A 25,170-nucleotide genomic window follows, 5' to 3' on the forward strand; every position below is an offset into this window, starting at 1 on the left:
ATTAGTGGATTTCTAGGTCTTTCTAGGTGGGAAGGAGGATGGGGAATGACAGCTAACGGGGACAGGTTTCTCTGTGGGGCAATGAAAATGTTAGACTATGATATTCCTGATACCTTCCTCCTTTCTGCTCAACGCTCACATACACAAGGACAAATACAATGCCCATTATCATTTTAACCATAACAATAATTATTTTACCCACCTGTCTAATTGTAAACCATACCAGGAATTCAGTTGTAAGAAGTAGAGGGGGTGCTTAATTTATCTGCACAAGTTACTATGCATCTGCATTACTTCTGGGTTTTTCTTATATTAAAAAAGAAGTAAGTCAGGTGCAGTGGCTCACGCCTGTAATCCCAACAATTTAGAAGGCCGGGCTGGAAGAATCACTTGAGGCCAAGAGTTCAAGTTGCATACAGTAAGCTGTGAATACACCACTGCACTCCAGCCTGGGAAACAGAGACCCTGTCTCTTAAAAAAAAAAAAAAAAAAACGAAAAAGAAACTGCTAAAAACTTTTCCGTAAGAAATTTTAAAATATCACCCTAATATATGGCCATAGTGAACACTACAACAGTTAACCATTTCTAGTGATTCTGACAGCCCAGAAAAATGCATACCTTTTCAAGTTTATGTTTCCAAGATAATTCCTCCTTGAACAAATACTACTTTTGCAATTAAACTGCAACCCTGGAAAAAGACACATCCATCGACAAAGAAAAATATAAAATAAGAAGTAAGATAGACCTGATTTGTGATCTGAATGGTAGAGGGAAATGATCAGAAAGATTCAGTAGCTATCAAGTAAGTTTTACAGCCCCTCACCTAATTAATGTTTTCAGTACATAAAGTACAAATACTGAATGCCCTCCCTTCAGATTCAAGTAATTACCTCTGCTCTACCTCTACACATCTCATAAGAAAAGATATATGAAAGAAAAAAGTGGGAAAGTTTATAGTGGGGCATATTTACTCTAGTTAAAACGAGATCTTTAAGGAATTTCAAAGCATAGCTGATATTCAAGCCAGGTATGGATTAACACATCAGCCTTATCTATTTCTGGAGGCACGTTGAATAGCACACAGCTGGTCATTACTGTTACTTAAAAGCAATAAAACTATAGTATTCCCTTCAAATTGAATCTATCATAAGCCTTATCACTAATCAGGCTTCCATTTCCAGTCCTCCTTCCCCACAGTACACATGGTTAAATACCTGTGAAATTCCTGACGTGTGTCTGTATAGTCAAGTTGGGAATTTATGTAGAATGAAGAGTACTTACTGTATTTCACTGTATTGTCGCCTTGGCTGGTGAAGTAGAAGAATGTGTAACTGCATGCACGTGGGGCAATACCAACTGCTTAAACCAGAATGCATTTTTATGGGGGTATGTTGGGGATAGCAGCTGAGCCTACCAACTTGGTGTATTCTCATTTGGAGAGATATAAGAAAGAGAGAGCAAGTGCCTGGGGGTGGTTGAAGCAGGGCTTTGTAAACTTTGTCATGCCACGGCCCACACAGGAAATAGCTGTGCAACAATATTCACAGAAGTGAACAGAGTCCAGAGGCTCTGTGACACATTCTCTGCACACACACTCTGGCTGGGAAGAGCCAGCATGGGGACACGAGCAGAGAGGATGGCTCTGTTCTGGTAAGCACCCTGCTCCAAAATGCAGCAAAAAGCACGTAGAGGCCAAGCCCAGAGAGCGCAGAGCAGAATACAGCCTGCACGCTCACTCCCCACACATCTGCACACATTGCCTGGAGTCCTCAGTGAATCTGAGTGCATTGCAATCTACTCGCCCTGGTTAGGGCTTGTACTTTGGTCTGAATCTGAGCTTCAGAGCTGAGATAAAGAAAGGGACAAGCTTTGAGGAAGATGCACTTGGATAATGCCACGACTACAGCCAGACAAGATGAGCTTGACACCGATTTGATCAGCCCAGGGAAACCCACCGAGTTAAGACTAACCCAGAGACTGGGCCCTGCCGTTCTGGATCTGCGTGCCTCGCTGTCCTCCTTGCTTCCTCCCTCGTTGAAGGAGTATCTGCTCCTTGATACCCAGGATGACCCTGTCCAGGGCAGCAAGGAGAGTAATTAAGGAGAGCTTACATTTCCACACAGTTTCCTATAATTTTCTAGAAAGATAAAAACTTGCATCCAGGCAGCGCCTGTGGCTCAAAGGAGTAGGGCACCAGCCCCAAATGCTGGAGGTGGCGCGTTCAAACCCAGCCCCAGCAAAAACTGCAAAAAAACTTGCATCCAAATTTATTGACTTTTTTTTATTATTATTATTGTTTTGAGTTAATTTAAGGATCCAAAGAATTAGTTTACAATGTATGCATTTGTTAAGTAGAGTCTCTCTTATAATTGTGTCCCATCCCCAAAAGGTGTGCCGTACACCCTAACATTGTGCCCATTAAGTGGGACCACACCCATCACCCTTCTCCCCTCTCCCTGCTCCCTTACTCCCCCACCCCCAACCTTGAATTGATTTGAGTTTTTCTCTTATGTAGGCATGTATTCGATTTTTAAAAAATCATTTTATCATAAGGACATTTGCACTAGACTGTTTATCACAGCTGATTTTTTTTTTTTTTTGAGACAGTCTCACTATGTCGCCCTTGGTAGAGTGCCATGGCATCACAGCTCACAGCAACCTCAAACTCTTCGGCTTAAGTGATTCTCTTGCCTCAGCCTCCCAAGTAGCTGGGACTACAGGCGCCCACCACAATGCCCATCAGTCTGTTTTAGCAGGCCCTGGCTGGGTTTGAATCCACCAGACCTGGTGCATGTGGCCAGCGCCCTACCCAGTGACCTACAGGCTCCGCCTATCACAGCTCAATTTACAATTGCCAAAATGTGGAAACAACCTGAATGCCCACCAACCCAGGATTACCAAGCTGTGGTACATGTATACCATGGAATACTATTCAGCCATTAAAAAGAGACGTACTTTACAGCTTTTGTATTAACCTGGATGGAAAAGGAACACATTCTTCTTAGTAAAGTATCACAAGAATGGAAAAGCAAAAATACTCAATACTAATATGAAGCCAGTAGACAATCTATTATGGATGTTTCTATAAAATCTTACCATTCTAGGGGCGGCACCTGTGGCTCAGTCGGTAAGGCGCCGGCCCCATATACCAAGGGTGGCGGGTTCAAACCCGGCCCCGGCCAAACTGCAACAAAAAAATAGCCAGGTGTTGGGGTGGACACCTGTAGTCCCAGTTACTTGGGAGGCTGAGGCAAGAGAATCGCTTAAGCCCAGGAGTTGGAGGTTGCTGTGAGCTGTGTGATGCCACGGCACTCTACCGAGGGCCATAAAGTGAAACTCTGTCTCTACAAAAAAAAAAAAAAACTTACCGTTCTAAACTGAAGGATATATAATTCTTTATTCTACAGAAATTAAATTTAGGCAACTCTGTGCACCAAAAACTGAGATTCAGAGATAAGAATATTAAAAATGACTCGTTAACTAGTTACCTGCCCAGTAACTAGATTTCTCAGTGGGGAAATTTACTCAAGACCAAAGGCAAGAAAAAAGCATAGTTTGCCAAAAGAGTTCTTTCTCTATCAGACCTCAATCTGTGAAGATTCATTCCACAAAAAATTCACAAAGGATGTAAGTGTAAACATTGTCTGAAAGTTCAATGTAACTATACCATTTAGCAAGGAAATTCTACTTATAGAGCAAATAAACACTTCCAATTTGCTGATGAAAATAATTCACTATTGTTTTCCCAGTGGTTAACATATAAAAATGGTTCTGCCAGTGCTTGATCCACTCTCCCCTCTGCCTTCCCCTGCTCTGCTCTCCATCCCAGGGGGCCATGGCCGGCAGGCTGTTTCCCAGGCTCCCAGGTCAGTGGCCCCACCAATGAGAAGAACTGGCAGGAGACTAATAATCCCATGTGAACTATGAACCATGCAAACAAAAATTCCATCCATGAGGAATTGGGAACAAACTATAGTCTCCAAATTCTTCAGCTGATGCTTTGTTCTTCATAGCAACCATAAAAATTAAGAACATTTCTGGAATCTAAAAGGCATAAGCTCCATATGTCCCTTCACATATCCACATCTACATGAATTTTCGTGTCTGGTTTGATTATTCAGGGATAAAGTGGGTTGCGATGAAAAAACTAGTAGAGTCTGAGCCAGGCTCCCTATCTCAGTTCTACCATTATCCACTGGTGTGACCTTTATGTCCTTGGGGCTAGGTTTTATTCATCTGAAATGAGAGACTAAACGTATTTTCTTTCTGCAATCTCTTCATGTTCTAAAATTCAGTGATTCTAAACTTATGGATGAATTTTGCATATATACATGCTTCTAGGCATATGATTATTCTTAGAGCAACACACAAAGCATCTACCTTCTGTTGATGAATTTGCATTTCATGGGAGAAACACGTCTATAACTAGTGTTCAGATTATAACCCAAAGAATATGTTTGCCAACTTGTTCTATTATAGTATCAACTTAGAATCTGAGTATGTTTTAGAGCTCTAAATATAGTGTGGATTCATTGAATTATTGTAACGATCGTCTGATTAGCATATCTTAAAAAATGTAACTTCCTTGTTCTAAGGTAAATGGTTCCAAAGATGGCTGCAACCTTATCTTCCACTGAACACGCTCTTTTTTAAATGAAGTATTATTAAATATTATTCTATAACTTATTCTTTTCTCTTGAATTCATTTCAAGCAAATGTCTCAAATGCATTTCCGTATCATTACATGCAGATCCACTTCATTTTTTTCTTTAATAGCTAAATAGTACTCTGCACAGTAGCACCTCTTATCCACAGGGGATTCATTCCAAGACCCCCCAGTAGATGTCAGAAACTGCAGGTACTACCCAACTCAATGCATACTGTGTTTTTTTTCCTATACATATATACGTGTGATGAAGTTTAATGTATAAACACAATAAGAGATTAACAATAACTATAATAATAAAAAAACAATTTTAACAATATACAAATATTATTTAACAACATTTAAATAAAAGTTACATGAAATATAGTCTTTGTCTCTCTCTCAATATCTTATTATATTATACTCAGCTATTTTCCAATCTTGACCTCAGATAACTGAAACTACGGGAAGAAATTCTGGATTAATAGGGACTACTGCACCATTATTTACTCACTTTACTGATCACTGAATGCACATGTTATTTCTAGTTTCTATGATCAATATAATGCTTGCTGTGAGGTTTTAGTAGATAATTTTTATTAGATTCAGGGAGCTTCCTTCTATTCTTAACTTATAAAATGTGTAATATTTGTCAAATACTTTTCTGGCATCTACTGAAATGAACATGTACTTTTCCTTTAGTTTACTATACAAATTGAGTCATCTTCAAATTCCTCCGTTTGTACCATTATTTTAACACTGAATCTTACTGTGATTTCAGTTTTTTTGTTTTGTTTTGTCATGTCTTTTTTTTTTTATCTACTTGCTCTTTTATAATGTGACCTTGTCACACCTCATCAAAAGTTAATCTATTTTCTCTCACCTTAAAACTGGGCAGACCCATAGAACCATTTGACTTAGAGACTGCAGGACAGGTGGTGTCACACAGCTTTTGAAACTGAGTCCTAGGAGAGCTGCAGCTTCCCCCTTTGCTTCTTGGGTGCTCCTTCTTGGAACTCAGCTACCATTTTATTAGGAAGCTCAAGCAACCATGTTGAGAGGCCCAGGTGGAGCAAAATTAAGCCTCTTGCCAAAAGCTCTAATTAAATTCTCAGCCAGCAGCCAGCACCACCTTCCAACCACACGTGTGAGGCTATTTTGGACCTTTCAGCCTCAAGTGTCCAGACAACATCATGTGAAGCAGAACTGTCTGATCAGTGTACAGAAATAAAAAAAATGTTTTAAGCCACTAAGTTTGGAGGAGTTTTTTTGGGGGGGTGATTTCTCCCCATTAAACGAATCATTTAATGTTGAAGCACAACCTCATAGCTAAAATATGTCATTAATAGTCCATTCACTCCTTCATTCATTCAAATGACCATTTATTGAATATATACTATGCTAGATGCTGAGGATACTAAGAAAATCAAGTGCAGACATGTCTCTGCCCTTGTGGAACTCATTTTCTGCATAAGGAGAAAGACGTTAACAGAGAAATCTAAGTACATGTTAAATAACAGCAGTGGTGCTATTGAAAAGTAGCATGGTGTACTCTGGGAGCCCCTCGTTGGGGAACTTAACCCTATCAAGATCAGAAAAGGAAGCGAAGACTAAACTCCCTGATGGCAAGAGAGAGTAAAAGTTTACTAGGCAGAAGGAAGAGCAAGAGGCAACTACATGGTGGGCTCAGCATGTGCAAAGTGCATATGGCAAGAGGGAGGATGGTGTGTTCAAACTCTGCAACCAGAACTAAGAGATCATGGCTCAACATGAAGCTAGAAGCAGGTAGAGGCCAAGCTGTGTAAGACTTATAAGGACAGACTTAACAAGAGGAGGTCAACAAACGAACCCTCCTCTAATCAGATTTTCTCTTCAAAGCCCAGTGGGACCAGGACTGACTTGGAGTGCTACATAAACTGTGTGTCCAGTGACATACTCAGCACACACGGTCATCACGTGTGTCCACCTTCTCACTCCTTGTTACTTTTCACTATATTATCTGTATACATTGCTGTCTCCATAGATTATAAGATCTTTGTGTATCGGGCAGTGTTTCTTTCATCTTTTCATTCTTCCCCTACATTCTTCCCCTACGACACAGTGCTGGGCACACAGCAAATACTTAAGTGTTCCTAAAAAATTGAAACATGAATAGTTCATTCATAAATAGCCTATATGAAAGGAATTCCTGGGAGAAAATTCTATAGCCTCATTTGGGAATCCATTCCAGCAATACCAACACTCTGAGGAAAGTCTTGCTGTAAAACATTATTCCCTTCTAATTTAGCCAATTCTTGAGTTTCATCTTCCATGAAGAAGAAGAATACGTCATCACATTTCCAAAGATGCCACTGTGTATACTTTGAAGATCATTTCTGGGTCACCCCTAGTTTGCTTTCTTTTCAGTGCCAAAATACTTCGTCTTCTCACTTTTCCTAAAAGAACCCATTTAGTCGTTCCCTGGATTCATTCCAAAACCTCCATCCCTCCTAAACTGTGGAGGCCAGCAATTGTGTAGACTGAGAAACAAGGTCAAAGATGCCCGAGGGAGTTTGAGAGCAAGAGTCTTAAGAAGGCAGGCAAGCTCTCCTTATTAGTTTGTATACACACATACTACATTTTAAATTGCACGCTATTTTAAATCGCACATGAACTTACGGACACCCTATATATGTGCACGTACACACACAAACACCGAAACAATTTAACTGGCTCAAAGAACAAATATTGTTTTCTTGGATGGTTTGCCAACTGTGCCCTGTCCTTCGCCATCAGCCTCGTCTTCCCCATCCAATGTCAAACATCAGTCTTTTTAAGTGACAGTTTTTCCTTCATACATTTGCAAATGATATGACAAAGAAATGAGCAAAATTATTTTTATTGCTGTCCTTACGATCTTCATGTGCATCACATAGACCATGAAATAGCACCAAGAAATTCAATCACTCTAATGTATCAAGAATTCAAATATCAATAAATCACTGGTCATTTTATAAATAATGAAGTTCTATTAACATAAACATCTGCTGTCCATTTTTGAAAAATATTTTTTGGCATTTGGGTAAAAAATTTAATTTTATTCCAAAGATACTGCTAAATTCCACTTGCAATCACTTTTCATCTCATCAAAGAAATATAAATCTCTCAGTTATTTTTATTGTAGCCATTATAGAAGCCTATGTGATGTCATTTAAATGAGATCACATGTAGGATACTCACTGAGCTATAAAATACTCACAAAAATTAGGTACTATTTTTGTACCAAAAAATAGGAAAATTGTGCATGTGTTATAATATGTAATATATAATTCATTGGCTTGATAAAATGGTATAATTAAAATTCAGGAATTAATTGTAATTGTATTTAACTCCTGAATTTAAATTAACCATTTTATCAAGCCAATGAATTCTACTTTCAGATAGATTTATAACATATATTTATTCCAAAAATCTACATTGGTTCAAATTATTCCCCAAAGTATTTAGCATCCAATACTGCTTATTTTTTAAGCCAAAGCATAGAAGCACATTTTATAAAAATTCATATATACATTTTCTCAATTAAGTATAGGCATAAACTGAGGAAATAATAGGAATATTAGAAAGAATATTGTTTTGTTTGTGCTTAGAAGAATAAAGCATTAGTTCAGTAGTGGTGTAGATGAACTCAAAAGTTTTAGTCAAATGGTTCTGCTATATACTTAGTATTTCCAAGAATTTGCAACAATAAAACTACCAAAAATAGGCACCTACAAAATAAACATCAGCAAGATTTCAAACAGTTGCATAACTCAAAAATGTTTCCAAGATGAAAACCTCATCTGCCTTATCAAATACATAAATAATCTAAGCATTGCAAAGGGGATAGAATGCATTTCTAGAATGAATTCAGAATCCAAAATGTATTCATTTTAATAATAATGCACATGCTTAGTGCTCACTGACTTAAAGTGTAGGAGCATAATTTGTTCCTAAAGAAAGTGAAATTCTGCATAATAAATATCACCCAAATGTGTTTTATAACCCTTAGGAGAGATCTGAGTCCAATTTTGAATCTAAAGCCCATGTGTCATTGATACGTTTAAACTGATGAAAATCATTAAAGAAACACATCAGGGCTGCCATCATAGGTTAGAAACAACCATACCATGCGCTGAATGACCTAGAGGGAAAAGAATTCTCAAGGTCACTCCAGAAGCCCACAGCAGAACCTGGGATAAGAGCTTCTTAGTGCGATGACCAAAGTCTTCCTAGGTCACACACACACACACACACACACACACACACACACACACACACGGTCTCTGTTCCAAAGGGAGATCAAGATGACTTACTTTCACATTTCTCTCTCTCTAGCACCCAGCAGCTAGGGGTGGTTTCATTAGCAGCACATGGACAGTACAAAAATTGAGGACCCATTTCCCGTGTCAAGGTGAAAAGCACCTAAACGTTCAGCGTTAACCAGCGGTCCTGAGCCCAAATAACTCGCCCTGGAACCAGGCCGAAGGCAGCAAGCGCTGGGCAAACAAACACCAAGCGCAGTGCCGCCCAGACCCCAGGAACTCCGCGCCGGCTTTCCGCTTGTCCCTCGGGCTTTCCCTAAATTAAGCGAATCAAAGAAGCGGTCCCAAAGTGAAATCAAACTTTCAGCTCTAAGCATCTTTCTTTTGGCCAGAGCTCATAGATCTTCCCAAGATTCAGAAGGAGAAGAATATTCAATATAGGACAAAATAGAAGAAATCACTAACTCTCAACCCGAATCCAACCAGGTCCCTGGGGGTCTGTTACTCTAAGTCGAGTTACAATTCTTCAAGACGTTTCTCCACGACCCGAAGGTGTAACCAGAAATATTTCCAGCTGTTAAATTCAGTGTCTTTGACCTAAGCCGGGTCCCCGTCGACCTGTGTCCACTCGCTCAAACTAACTCCCAGGGTGGCGCGGAGACACGGGCCCCCGAACACGTCGGGAGCCGGGGATGGAGGAGAGGCGCGCGCGGGGACGGGACCCAGGATCCTGCGCTCCCGCGCGTGGGAGCCGCGCTCGGCCCGCTCCCCTCCCGCTCTCCCGCCGCCGCCGCCTCCTACCTGTCTGAGGATGAAGCTGGTCGAAGTGGTACTGCCATCGGACCTTTTCAACCTGCTCCTCCGGGTTGTGGTGCCTCGGGCCACCTGGACTCGACACACGGGGCCAGAAAGAAGCCGGTGAGAACCGCAGCGTGGAGCGGGGTCCGCCTCTGGACCAGCTCCCCGGGGTCCCCCAGGGCCCGCACCCAAGTCTCCTCCGCGACTCCCAAACACAGCCCCTACCCACACCCCACCCACTGCAAGCCTCGACGGCCGAGGAGCAGCCCGCGAGCACCCACCACATCCATTAACAAAGACTCTCGGGCTGCGGGGTCCGAGTCCCCGGCATCGGCTGGGGGAGGCTGCGGGCTCCGGAGCGGGAGCGCAGAGACCCAGAGGAAGGAGAGGAGGAGGAGGAAGAGGGGAAGGAGGAGAAAGAGGAGGGGCGGAGGAGAAAGGAGGCGGAGGAGGGGAGGGGAGCGGGGCCGCCTGCCTAGACCCGGGGGCCCCCTGCGCGCCCGGCACAAAGGCGGGGCTCTGGCGGACGGAGGAGGTCCGGGGAAGGAGGAGGAGGGGGCGGCACCTGCGCGGTGGGGGAGTGCGGCCCGTCGCCCGTCCCGTTCTTGGCGTAGGAAGAGGACATGGTTCAACGCCGCCGCATGGCCGGCCGGAGCGCGGTGGGCGGAGGGCGGAGGGCGGAGGGCGAGCTGGCCCGGGAGGCCGGCCGCGGACGGAGGGGAGGGCGGCGGGACTCCCCACCCGGCTCCCGGGCTCCCTGCCCGCGCCTTGCAGAGCGCGACGGGACCGAGGCGCCTCCCCCGCGGCCGCGGCGGGGTCCCGGGGAGGGAGGGGGCTTCGGGGGATCTCGCCGACCTGCGCCGAGCGGGAGCAGCGCTCTCCCACCTAGCGAGCGCCTCACAGCAGAGCCTTCCAGAGGATGCAGGGAGGAATCTGGGATGGGGGTGGGAGGACTAAAATAGTCTGCACAGTTTAAAATGAGACAAAGGTGGCACGGTTCATGAATCAGGACTTGGGGAGGGAAGCTGGTGCAGTGTGGCGGGAGTGGGAAGAACCCAGCGGCTGCGAGAGCGTTTGCTGCGCTGGAATTTTAAACCGGGAAGAACAGAGCCGACCTTCCGCGCCTTCACTCACAGCACACGGTGGTAAAGCATGAGATTTCCTGGTTTGCTTTTTGTCCGTGTTTTTGAACTGTTTTGGCAACTCTACCCTCAGAGCTGCGAGTCACACACACACCGAGGCAGCCGTGGGAAATCCTGCCAGCCTGAGTCTGACGGGAGACTGTGTCCAGCCAGAGACTGACGTGTCCTAAGGAGTTGTGAAGGTCACGGTAGACCTCTAAAAAGCAAGAGTTGAGCACGTGCCCCGCTTCCTGACACGGATAGCTATTTCCAGGGACGAGCCTCATCCTTGAAACCATACACAACCTTTGCTGTTGGTTCCCCCTTCAAGTACAAATTAAGTACAAATTAATCTGCGATCAAATTAAAAACGAGGATTGTGAAGAGGAAGAAGTTCAAGTAATCAGCGGACTGAAGACCAAATAGGCAAATTAAAAAATAGACTGCTTTTAACTATAGTTAGGGAAGGAGAATTCCATCATTAAAATATACATAGTATCTCAAATCTCTAAGTCAGCCCATCTCACCTTGCATTCTAGGATTTTATTTCATTTATTTATGGAAACAACTGCCACATTTGTTTTAACAATTGCTTGGCATTACTGAGGTCCTTGTTATGTACTATATTTTTCCATCCACCAGACACTTCATTTCCATTCCTATCCCTTCACTTAGTGGAAACTGTGTTACAGTGTTACAATCTTCTTGCCTTGGGCTTCCTGGCCTGTGCACACACAAAGGACTTTATCCCCTCCATCCACTACAGGAAAAGCTATTTTGCTAAAATTTCTTTTGCCCAAATCACTCTTCTCTAAGATGAGGTCTAAACTTCATGGCCCAATAACCAAAAATACCCCCTCTCTTCTGGGCAACCACCACCTCATTTCTCCAACTTGTTCTCACTCTACAGACCTTCCAGCAAGTTGGCAAACATACCAAATACAATCCCCACTTCAGCAGCTCTGCCTTGGAATATGCCCTCCCGTCAACATGCACACCCAGGAGAATCCTACTTTTCCTCCAAAGAAATCTAGCTCACTCTTCCTCCACAGAAATCTTTCCGGACCACTCCAGCCCTGGATAGTTCTCATGTTCCTGAAAAACTGGAGCAGTTATTCTCTGGGCACTTAACATAGGCTGCCTGGGTTTAAATCTCCTAATTTTCATAATATATTTTTAGCTTTTTGTCTTCTATTCCTATTTCTTACATATAATAGATACCCCAGGGAGTTTATGGGTAATGGTATGTCTAACAATCCGGAACTCTCTGCTTTAGTTCCAATTCATATTTTAGTTCATACAATGAATTATTTGTGGGCACTGGAATTCCAATTGTCTGGTTTTCTACTGCCCACAAGCTCAGTGACATTGATTTATCTAAACAGAATCCACAGATGCACAACAGCACAGGGCCTCTTAACTCCAGACTAAAACTGGTGAAAATTATTAAAACACACACAACCAGTTAAATTCTAGAAATGGTCCTAAGGATACACAGCAAATGGATTACATTCATTCAAGAAAATCTAGTAGGGCGTGGTGGCTCACGCCTGTAAGCCTAGCACTCTGGGAGGCTGAGGTGGGTGGATAGCTTGAACTCACAAGTTCAAGACCAGCCTGAGCAAAAGCAAGACCCCCCATCTCTACAAAAAATAGAAAAACTGAGGTAAGAGGATCACTTGAGCCCAAGAGTTGGAGGTTGCTGTGAGCTATGATATCACAGCACTTTACCCAGGGCAACATCTTGAGACTCTGTCTCAAAAAAAAAAACTGTACTCAGTGCCTGTAGTACAGTAGTTAGGGCGCCGGCCAAATGCACCCGGGCTGGTGGGTTCGAACCCAGCCAGCACCTGCTAAACAACAATGACAACAATAACAAAAACATAGCCAAGTGTTGTGGAGGGCGCCTGTAGTCCCAGCTACTGGGAGGCTGAGGCAAGAGAATCACTTAAGCCCAAGAGTTTGAGATTGCTATGAGCTGTGACACCATGACTCTACTGAGAATCTCTAATGAGATTCTGTCTCAAAAAAAAAAAAAAGAAAGAAAGAAAAAAATTACTAAGACTTAGTAAGAAAAGAGGTCTGTGTTATTTGTTTTTTTTTTTTTTTTTTTTTTTTTTTGTAGAGACAGAGTCTCACTTTATGGCCCTCGGTAGGGTGCCGTGGCCTCACACAGCTCACAGCAACCTCCAACTCCTGGGCCTAAGCGATTCTCTTGCCTCAACCTCTCGAGCAGCTGGGACTACAGGCGCCCGCCACAACGCCCGGCTATTTTTTGGTTGCAGTTTGGCCGGGGCCGAGTTTGAACCCACCACCCTCGGCATATGGGGCCGGCACCCTACCGACTGAGCCACAGGCGCCGCCCAGGTCTGTGTTATTTGATTCAAAACTTGCTCCCACACTCCCAGCTTCCAGCTCAGAGAGGGAAATTCCACTCCACACTGGTATAGCCAAAAACACAGGGCTCTCCCAGCCCCCAGTTCCAGTTGGAGATTTATCTTCCAGGGAGGGACAGGACCTCGGCATTTGTTGTCTTGTCCCCCAACCACATATTGCTAGGGGCAAGTGTGGCAGAGAGGTGGAGGTTCTCTTCTTTTCCCCAGCCACTAGCCCCATGGGATAGAGGCTGTACGTGGCCACAACACCACTGAGAATACTGGGTCCCTGATCACCCTTGGTCCTGGCTCATAAAGAGGCAAACCAATAGAACTGAGACTGCTGCCCCTCTTTACCAAGCACTCAGCTTCTAAAGCAATGATGTTGGCTAGGGGCAGTGGCTCACACCTGTAATCCCAGCACTCTGAGAGGCCAAGGTGGGTGGATTGCTTGTACTCAGGAGTTAAAGAGACCAGCGTGAGCAACACCGAAACCCTATCTCTACTAACAAGACAAAAATTAGCCGGGCATTATGGTGGGTACCTGTAGTCCCTCCCAGCTACTTGGGAGGCTGAGGCAAAGAGGATTTCATGAGCCCAAGAGTTGAGGTTGCTGTGAGCTATGAAGCCGTGGGACTCTACCCAGGGTGAAAGAGTGAGACTCTGTCTCAAAAATAAATAAATATAAAGTGGTAATGTCACCCAGAGAGATTGTCCCTACTTCCAACACAGAACAGAAAAAATGAAGTTGGATCTTTACCTCACACCATATGCAAAAATTAACTCAAACTGAATTGAAGACCTAAGGAAAAAACTAAAAAGATAAAACTATTACCTATTACCATTACCTGTAGGTAAATCTTCATGACCTTGATTTGGCAATGGATTTTTAGACATGACACCAAAAGCACAAGAGAGACAAGAAAAAATAAATTAGGCTCGGTGCCCATAGCTCAGTGGTTAGGGCACCAGCCACATACACTGAGGCTGGCGAGTTCAAACCTAGCCCTGGCCTGCTAAACAACGACAATGACAACAACAAAATAGCCAGGCATTGTGGTGGGTGCCTATAGTCCCAGCTACTTGGGAGGCTGAGGCAAGAGAACCACTTAAGCCCAAGAGTTTGAGGTTGCTGTGAAACTCTGTCTCAAACATGAATAAATTAATTAATTAATTAGATTTCATCAAAATTAAAAACTTCAGTCTCAAACCACTTAAGCCCAAGAGTTTGAGGTTGCTGTGAAACTCTGTCTCAAACATGAATAAATAAATAAATAAATTAGATTTCATCAAAATTAAAAAACTTCAGTGCTTCAAAGAACACTATCAAGAAAGTAAGAAAACAACGCACATAATAGAGAAAATATTTGCAAATAATACCCCAGTAATGGGCTTGTATCTAGAATATATAAAGAACACTTACATCTCAATAATAAAAAGACAAACAACCCAATTTTAAAAAATGAACAAAAAATGTGAATAGACACATCTCCAAAGAAGATATACCAGTGGCCAAACAAGAACATGAAAAAGTTTTCAACAACATTTGCCATCAATCAGGATAAATTATAGTGCAAATCAAAACTGTAATGAGCTAAAACTATTGTCCTCTCCAAACTCCTGTTGAAATTTAATTGCCATCATCTCCCATCCAAGTACTAACCAGGCCCGACCCTGCTTAGCTTCTGAGATCAGATGAGCTGGGGCCCATTCAGGGTGGTATGGCCGTAGACATTTAATTGCCATTGTAACAGTATTAAGAGGTGGGGCTTTTAAGAGTTGATTAGGCCAGGAAGGCTCTATCCTCAGGAATAGGGTTGGTGCCCTTATCGAAGGATGAGTTCAGCCACCTATTGTTCTCTTTTGGCCCTTCTGCCTTCTGCCAGGTGATACTGTAGCAAGGCCTTTACCAGATGCCATCACCTTGATCTTAGATTTCCAAGACTCCAGAACTATGAGAAAATAAATTTCTATTCATTATAAATTACCTACTCGCAGGTATTCTATTATAGCATCACAAAACAAAGTGAGACAGCTACCACTTTACACCCACAAGGACAGCTATAATTTTAAAAGTAAGATAATGACAGCTCAGTGCCTATAGCACAGTGGTTATGGTGCCTGCCACATACACCAAGTCTGGTGGGTTTGAACCTAGCCCAGGCCAGCTAAACAACAATGATAACTGCAACAAAAAACAGCCGGGCATTGTAGCGGGCACCTGTAGTCCCAGCTATGTGGGAAGCTGAGGCAAGAGAATGGCTTGAGCCCAAGAGTTTGAGGTCGCTATGAGCTGTGACGCCACGGCATTCTACCAAGGGTGACAAAGTGAGACTGTCTCAAAAAAAAAAAAAAAGTAAGATAACGGCAAGTATTGGCAAGAATGTGGAAAAGCCATAATACAACACTGAAAAGAATGTGAAACAGTACAGTCACTGAAAAACAGACTGGTAGTTATTCAAACAGTTGAATTACCACATGACACAGCAATTCCACTCGTAGATATATACCCAAGATAAAGCTGTATATCCATACAAAAACTTGTACAAAAATACTCATAGCAGAATTATTCAAATAGCCCCAAAGTGGAAACCACATAAATGCCTATCAACTAATGAATGAACAAAATATAGTATAGCCATATAATAGGATATTATTAATCCATAAAAAGGAGTAAAGTACAACGTGGATGATCCTTAGTGAAAGAAGTCAGTCATAGATGGTGCCTGTGGCTCAGTGAGCAGGGCGCCGGCCCCATATACTGAGGGTGGGGGTGGGTTCAAACCCAGCCCCGGCCAAACTGCAACAAAAAAATAGCCGGGCGTTGTGGCAGGCGCCTGTAGTCCCAGCTACTCGGGAGGCTGAGGCAGGAGAATCGCCTAAGCCCAGGAGTTGGAGGTTGCTTTGAGCTATGATGCCACAACACTCTACCAAGGGCAATAAAGAGAAGCTCTGTCTCTACAAAAATAAAACAGAAGTCAGTCACAGAAGGCCACATGTTGTAAGATACCATCTATCTGAAATGTCCAGAGTAGGCAAATCTATATAGTGGCTGCTTAAGGTTGGAGTGCCTGAGGAGATGTTGAGATGATAGTTAAAAGGTATAGGGCTTATTTCTGAGGTGAAGAAAAATGTTCTAAAAATGACTGTAGTGGTGACTAAACACATTTATAAATATACTTGAAAACAAATGAATCGTATACTTTAAATGAATAAATTATATAGTATGTGAATTATATATCAATAAAGCTGCTATTTAAAAACAAATCTTTAGAACTTACAGAAAAATTAACTCAAAATGGATCACAGACCTAAGTATAAATGCTAAATTATAAAACTTTTAAGAGAAAATCTACATGACTCTAATGAGATTTCAAATACCAGCACCACCAAAAGCAAAATTCAAGGAAAGTAAAAATTGATGTTGAGTTTAATTAAAATTTTCCACTCTGGAAACACTCTGTTATGAGAATAAAAAGGCAAGCCACATACTAGGAGAAATATGTGCTATTCACAAAGCCAATAAAGAACTTGTAAGCAAGCAGGGCACAGTGGTCCATGCCTGTAATCCTAGCACTCTGGGAGGCCAAGGCAGCAGGATTGCTTAAGCTCAGGAGTTCAAGACCAGCCTGAGCAAGAGCAAGACCCCAAATCTACTAAAAACAGAAAAATTAGCCAGGCATTGTGGTAGACACCTGTAGTCCCCACTGCTCAGGAGGCTGAGGTAGGAGGATTGCTCAAACCCAAGACTTTGAGGTTGCTGTGAAATATGACTCCAGGGCACTTTACCCAGGGTGACAGTCTCCAGTCTGTGCCCTGGAGTCATATTTCAAATGAAAAGAAAAAAGAACTTGTAACAAAATATATAACTCTTAAAACTCAACAGTAAGAAAATCAGCAACTCAATGAAAAAATGGACAAAAGTTCTGAAGATATATAGATAGCAAATAAGCATACGATAAGATGCTCAACATCATTTTTTTTTTTGCAGTTTTTGTCCAGGGTTGGGTTTGAACCCACCACCTCGGCATATGGGGCCAGAGCCCTAATCCTTTGAGCCACAGGCACCACCCAATGCTCAACATCATTTATCACTGGGAAATGCAATTAATACAGTAGAGCAATGCGCTACACACCTATTAGAATTGAATACAAATTACACTACCAATGCCTAGTAAGGATAAGGAACAACAGGAACGCTCATTCATTGCTGACGGAAATGCTAATGGAACAGCCCCTTTGGAGCACAATTTGGCAGTTTCTTAATAAACTAAACCCTGTAACCACACGATCCAGCAATCAGGCACCTAAGAATTTATGCGATTTATCTGAAAACGTATACCCACACAAAATCAGCATGGAAATGTTTCATTGCAGCTTTATTCATAATAGTCCCAGACTGGAAGCAATCAAGATGTTCTTCAATGGATATGTGGATACACAAACCATGGCCAAATCATATACTGGAATACTACTCAGCTAACAAGACATAAAGAAGCACGGATAAACCTTAAGCACACATTGGTAAGTGAAAGAAGCCAGACTGAAGCCACATACTATCTGATTGCATTTATATGAGACTTCCCCAAAGGCAAAGCTGTAAAGACAGAAAACAAATCAGTAGTTCTCAAGATGCTGATGGAGATGGAAGGTTGAACAAGCAAAGCATGGGGGTTTTGCTTAGAGTGAGGAAGCTAAACCTACAGAACTTTATGTATGAAGAGTGAACCTTAATGTGTACAAATTAAAAAAAAACACTGCAACGTAGGGAAATTCAATGCAGAATGTGACAAAAGGATATAATTGTATTACACATATATTAAATGACTTCACTGGAGAGCATGGGAGAAAAGACTGCTGGCCTAAGTCACTTTGGAAATGAGTGGGGCCTGTAAGAATAAAAGGGACCATGCATAAGCATTATACTACAGTTGATACAGTTGTTTCTCAGAAGTATGGATTAACAATTCTGAAATCACAACACATACATACTGGAATTGAGTGAGAGAGCCAGAGTGTCCACTGTTGGATAAGCAAGGGGAAGAGGCTAGGATGACCCATGTGGTGATGGATTAGAGTCAGAGGCATCTGTATCAGCTCATGTGTAGCTTAATATAGATACAGATGGTTACAGAGAAATATATATAGATAAATGTATCTACATGAATTAATATACTCACATATATTTTCTTGCTTTCAGCTGCGAGCCTAGAAGTAATGATCCTTTAGTAGCAAAAAACACAGTACTGGATCTAGTACTAGGATCTTGGTTTCTTTTTTTTTTTCCCAGTTTTTGGTTGAGGCTGGGTTTGAACCCACCACTTCCAGTATATGGGGCCAGCGCCCTATTCCTCTGAGCACAGGCACTGCACAGGATCTTGGTTTCTTATACCATCCCCTAATAAAAGAAACAGGGCAACCTGGGGTTAATGGCTGCTTCTAGGACTTAAGCAGGAAACATACAAGATGAGTTTGAGGCATCTTATATTGCTAGAAAGTAAAGAAGTTCTTTAAAAAAAAACAACCCCCCCATGGGGTGACTCCTGTGGCTCAAAGGAGTTAGGGCACTGGCCCCATATACCGGAGGTGGCGGGTTCAAACCCAGCCCCAGCCAAAACTGCAAAAAAAAGAAAAAAAAGAAGAAAAAGAAAAAAGAACAACCCCCCCCAAAAAACAAAACCGATGGTTGTGTCATAGGGACATAGGAGCAAAATAAAAGAGCTCTCAATGGCCGAAGCTGGAAGAATGTGAGCAATAAAAGTACTACTGAAATATAACCCAAAATGTAAAGTAAATATTCATGAGTCCATAGCAATAAAAAATAAATTTCTAAAAACATAAATGCAGGACAAGACACTTTCATATCTCATTCAGAGGAACTCCAAATAATTGTTGTAGACCCTCTTTCCTCAAGAAAGTGAAGAATAACTTGTCACCCCTTAGGTGTGGACAGCACACACTGACTTCCTTCCAAAGAGTATACAGTAGAAACAGGGCAGAAGAGAAACGTGACGGATACTACCTGATCACCATCAACAGTAAAGTCACATTGCTAGCCTGTGCCCTTGATGTGTGATGAGAATGGTTCTTTACCTCTGTGGTCGTCTTTCCAAAACCCACAACCCCAGTCTAATCATGAGGAAAATGTCATTTCAATTGAGGACATTCTACAAAATATATGACTAGTACTCCTCAAAACTGTCAAGGTCATCAAAAACAAGGAAGGGAAAGTCTGAGAAACTGTCAGAGTCAAAAGGAGCCTAAGGGGATGATTAAATGCAATTGTGCACTCTGGATGGAATCCTGGAACAGAAAAGGACATTAGGGAAAAACAAAACAAATCTGAATAACATGTGAAATTTAATTAATAATAATAATGTGTCAGTACTGGCTCATTAACTGTGACAAATGTACCCCAGATGTAAGGTATAATAATAAAGGAAAGGTGTGGAATTCTCAGTACTATCTTCACACAGTTTTTTTGTAAATATAAAACTATTTCAAATTAAAATTTTATTTTTAAAAATTCTAAAATTTTGGAACTAAAAGGGAATCAAGTAGCCATTTAGAACAAACTCCACAATCAGAAAATGAGGAAATTGTGCTCCAGAGAATGAACCGCTCAAGAGCAAGTAACTGCTATTACATTCTGCCTTCTTTCCTAAAAATTGAACACTGCTGAATCACTTTGTCTGCTGCAAATACTCTCTTCATAAACTTTATTCTGTCACTTAACAAATACATTTTTTAACTGTTTCCTACAAAGTCTTATCTAATGTGCTGTTAAAAAAAAAAAAGGCACGATTTACAGAACTCACAGAGTTTAAGATCATCAAGATGACAGCATGTTTCCTAAATAAAAATCAAATTATAGGCTCAGTGCCTATAGCCTATAGCTCAAGCAGCTAAGGCGTCAGCCACATACACCAGAGCTGGCAGGTTCGAATCCAGCCCGAGTCTGCCAAACAACAATGACAATTACAACCAAAAAATAGCCAGGCCTTGTAGAGGGCGCCTATAATCCCAGCTACTTGGTAGGCTGAGGCAGGAGAATCGCTTGAGCCCAGGAGTTGGAAGTTGCTGTAAGCTGTAATGTCACAGCACTCTACCCAGGGCGACAGCTTGGGTCGCAAAGCTCTGTCTCAAAAATAAATAAATAAATAAAAATCAAATTATAACATATTTTGTTTAGGGTCCATGCATCTATTATTTGTGGCCAGGCATAGTGGCTCACACCTGTAATCTTAAGACTTTGGGGAGGCTGAGAAAGGAGGATCCCTAGAGTTCAGGAGTTCTAGACTAGCCTGAGCAAGAGCAAGACTCCATCTCTACTAAAAATAGAAGAAATTAGCCAGGTGTTGTGGTGCATACTTGTAGTCCTAGTACGCAGGAGGCTGAGGCAGGAGGATCACTGGAGCCCAGGAGTATGAGGTTGCTGTGAGGCTGACATCACCGCACTCTAGCCTGGGGCAACAAAGCAAAACTTTGTCTCCAAAAAAAAACAAAAAAGAAGGAAAGAAAGAATATTATTTGTATTTTTTAAGCTAAGAGCACATAAAATCACAATAATGGCATGTGTGTTTAACTGCATATTATGGGATTGTTAATAGACCTTTTATGTTTATGTCCAAACAGTCATGGCATAAATTCTCTGAGTTTTCAACCTGGAAAAGCTATGTTCTCTTGTTCTAAGGAATTTCTCCAGAATTACCTCTCCCATTTCCCCAGCGTTCTGTTCCAAACATTGAAAATCTGTTCAAAAGGTACATAAGCCACAAACTTTCAGGATATTAAAAATGTTTTCAGAAATTGTATTTTAAAAGTTTACTTTCTTACCCCCCCAAAAGCTTACATTCTATAAAACCCTGCTATTTACTCAGTATAATTTTGAAAGGTACAAATGATTCACAGAGTAATGAAAATAAAATTCAAAATCTAACTTGTAAGTATAATCACCGTGAAGATGAATCACACACATCTCTTAAATAGTGAATTATATTAAGATGCTAACAACTAATTTAAATTAAAAAAAAAATCTAACTTTCTTTTCCCAGGCATGTTTGCCATCTTTGCTATGGCAACAAACAACTCTAAAATCTCAATGGATTACACCACCATGGAGCCTAGTGTTCTGGTCGAGGCTGTGGTTCTGTTGCCCTTGTCTTCTCATTCCCAGCCCCAGTCTGGGACTACTAGCCCTTAGACAGCAGAAGCCGGAGAGCTACGAGAAATTCATGATGTCTCTTAAGCTTTTGCTCAGACGTGGGCATTTATTGCATCTGCTCAGCTCCCTTTGCCCAACACATAAAATAGGAGCAATCCCCAAAGCACTGAATGAGGACATAATGCCCAGGGGCACATGCCTACAATCCTCTTATAGAAAGAGCGGAGTAAAAAACTGTAAGCAGCAATCCACCGTCCAGATGAAGGGACACTCACTTGAGCTGGACAGATAGTCTCATCACCTCTACCCTTCATCATCTTCATTTTGCCATTTGGGGTGGTTAGCACAAATTATGCAAATTCTGTCTATAATGTTTAAAGGAAGTATTCTTCCAAAGTTCAAATTAAGGTGCTGAAATATGTCAATTCCAAATACAAAAATTCTTAGTTTTCTATTATTCTGATATATAGAAAGAAATGTGTATTGTGTTTCTGCCTCTGCTGCAATCCCTGAATCCAGTGGACAAAGGAACATGCTGTTTTGGAAACCATCCGTGAGCATTATTTGATGAACACTGGAGATGCCAAGATACTTAAAACACAAAACAAAATAAAATGGAGCCATTGTCCTTTTTGATACTTCGACCAGACCCTACTTCCCTTTGTCTCTTGATAGTTAAAGTAAAACCATATGCCTTTGATTCTAAGATAACTTGGATTTTCAAATGTGTCAATGATTAAAGATCTGTAAGAGAATAAAATGAAATCCTACAGTATATGTTCATCTACTATCAAATACATCCTGATTTCAGAAATGTTAGAATGGAATGGTGATAAACGAGCACAAGGGTAGGAAAAGGCCAAAGACAATTTACATTTATTGAGCACTGCCTGTGGCTCAGTGAGTAGAGTGCTGGCCCCATATACCGAGGGTGGTGGGTTCAAACCCGGCCTTGGCCAAACTGCAACAACAACAACAACAAAAAATAGCCAGGTGTTGTGGTGGGTGCATGTAGTCCCAGCTACTCGGGAGGCTGAGGCAAGAGAATCACCTAAGCCCAAGAGCTGGAGGTTGCTGTGAGCTGTGACACCACGGCACTCTACCAAGGGTGACAAAGTGAGACTCTGTCTCAAAAAAAAAAAAAAGAAAGAAAGAAAGAAAGAAAATTCACATGTATTGAATGCCAGACACTGTGATATGCTAAATCCATCTTGATTCTTTATTCTGCAAACACTTTATGTACCTACAGTATGTTCTAAGAATACAACAATGAATAAAACACAGCTCTGGGATTTTAAAAATGTTATAGACCAGGTGGGGGTAGAAATGCTTTCAGATACAAATAGCAAACCCTATTAACAAGATACAGGCTTTCCCCACATATGAAGAAGGACAGAGGAAGACAGTCTAGAGTGGATATAGCCCTTCAAAGATAGCAACAAGGAACCAGAGACACCTTTAATCTTCCTGAGCCATCATAACTTTCTTCCTCGTGGTCACAATATGGTTGATGGCACTACATCTTGTTGTCATGTAGACAGAAGCCGCAACACGGCAGACTGAGAATTCCCCAAGCAGGGACCTTTCGAGACAGCCTGGGGTCAGTGGACAAAGGAAGGAATGGTGAGATAAATTCACACACAAAGTTTCTATCTAGAGACCCTCCACAATGCTGGACACCCATATTGGCCTATAGCGAGACAGATGGGTGCTGTCTCAAATCCGGTTCTCAAGAGCTTTTTGTTGGGGTTTTGGGGGCATGCATATACAAAGTAAAAAAGTGAGACGTTAATGGTTTCATGTTTCAATTAAACAGGTGTGTTTTTTTTTTGTTGTTGTTCAAGGAAGAGGACTATCAGAGTGAAAGATAGTGAAACCCTAAATCACGGATCAGATGACAGGATGGTAGGGACTTGAGGGAAAGATACAGCCCACAGGTTAGGTAGCTATGGCTTGAGGGTAATTGTCAGCTGCTTTCTAACTCTGCTGACATTGACCCTGCTAAGTTGCTGATTTCTATCTAGATATTTCCCAGACTAGTTTCCTATCTATTCTGTGGAACATTCCGACCCCTCTTACCACCATGGGCATGCAAAGCAGAGAGGGGCTGAGGCTTGGGGCCATTCCTGCACAAATCCTCTGGGATGCCTGTACTATGCTTCTACCCACAACATCTGCTTTCTAAGCCAGAAGAAATGGAAAGAGACTTTTCTTTCAAAGTTTTTTCTTTTTTCTTTTTTTTTTTTTTTTTTGTGATTTTTGGCCAGGGCTGGGTTTGAACCCTCCACCTCCGGCATATGGGACCGGCACCCTACTCCTTGAGCCACAGGCGCTGCCCTCAAAGTTTTTTCTTTTCCTAGGAAGTCCTCCCCAGGAACTTCTTCCTAAATCTAAGTGGCCCCCAAAGCGTGTCACGTGGGCACTGCTAATTACAAAGAAGGCCAGAAAAGAAAATATTATTCTCTTGTCTACTCATTTCCATATAGAGAAATCTAAACAAAGAAGTAGTTGGAAATGCATGTAGAATGAGCCGAACTAGAGAGCGATCTATAAAGGGATGATTCCAATGCAACAAGGTAACCACTACAACATAATTGCAAGATGTTTCAGAAGCACAGCATGGTTGGGGGGCCACCAAAATTTGGGCAGACTCTTGAGAAGATAATTTATTAGGTAAACAAAAGCATTCCAGCCCTCCACCCCAGAGAACAGGGCCAAACAAGTGCAAAAAAGCCACACTGGCATTAGAGGAGCACTGGTTTGGGGAGCTAGAGTCTACAGTGTATATGAGAGAGTAGAAGAGGTTAGAAAGGCTGCCAAGGGTAAGGTTGAGAAGACCCTGGTATGTGATTCTAAAGAGTTTGGCTCTCATCCAGAACATAACAAAACCCTGAGCTCAGGCTGGCTATTTTTTCTCAGCAACTTTGGTTCTTGGAGAAATCAGGTTCTGTGCATGGGCCCTAGGTCCATGGCTTCAGTTCAGTTCTACTCTCCACATAACCAAATGAGCCTTAACTAGGTGTCACCCAAATAAAAGCCACAATAAGGCATCAATTACACCCACAAGAATAGCTATAACCCAAAACAAACAAATTAACAAGTACTGGTGAGGCTATGGAAAAATTGGAACCCTCGGCATTGCTTGTGGGAATGTAAAATAGTTCTGCTGTGGAAAATCTGGTAGTTCCTCAAAAAGTTAAGTGTAGGGCGGCGTCTGTGGCTCAAAGGAGTAGGGCGCTGGCCCCATATGCAGAGGTGGCGGGTTCAAACCCAGCCCCGGCCAAAATGGCAAAAAAAAAAAAAAAAAAAAAAGTGTAGAACATGACCCAGCACTTCCATTTTTAGGTATATACCTAAAAGAACTGAAAACTGGTCCTCATATCCATGCACACACACACATTCAAAGTAGCATTATTCATAACCACTAAAGGCAAAAACAGCACAAGTATCTGCTGACAGATGAATAAATTGTGGTGTGTACATATAATGTAATAACAATCAGCCATAAAAAAGTGAAATAATGATACATGCTACAATTGAAGTGAATTGCAAAAACATTATGGTACGTGGTGGAAGCCAGACACAAGAAGGTCTTGTTTTGGAACCCGAGTGGTGACTGCACAACACTGTGAATGTGTTAAACTGCTACTGAATTGTTCAGTTCAAAATGGTTAATTTTATGTTATGTGCATTTCATTTCAATCTAAAACAAAAAAAAGATTTAGGTCATTAAATATGAAGTGTCTGATTTCTATTGAAAAGTTTTATTATATCTTAGACAAG

The 25,170-nt window shown here is 41.9% G+C and overlaps 1 protein-coding gene across 2 annotated transcripts in view; it reads right to left on the reverse strand.

The window, feature by feature from the left end:
* CACNB4 (calcium voltage-gated channel auxiliary subunit beta 4) overlaps nt 1-10,398 on the reverse strand; it is a 265,202-nt gene extending 254,804 nt beyond the window's left edge. The window contains exons 1-2 of one of the 2 annotated variants that reach the window (XM_053596364.1): nt 10,293-10,398; nt 9,731-9,814 (exon numbers count right to left, since the gene is read on the reverse strand). In XM_053596364.1, the coding sequence (XP_053452339.1) occupies nt 9,731-9,814; nt 10,293-10,352 (144 nt within the window). In that variant the 5' untranslated portion in view covers nt 10,353-10,398. Of the gene's footprint in view, nt 1-9,730; nt 9,815-10,008; nt 10,117-10,292 lie in introns of those variants that run through there. The other variant, XM_053596365.1, reaches the window with a different exon arrangement.
* Between the last annotated feature and the right edge of the window lie 14,772 nt (nt 10,399-25,170).

This window comes from Nycticebus coucang, chromosome 7, assembly GCF_027406575.1.
Source record: "Nycticebus coucang isolate mNycCou1 chromosome 7, mNycCou1.pri, whole genome shotgun sequence".
In the NCBI taxonomy this organism is placed as follows: domain Eukaryota; kingdom Metazoa; phylum Chordata; class Mammalia; order Primates; family Lorisidae; genus Nycticebus; species Nycticebus coucang.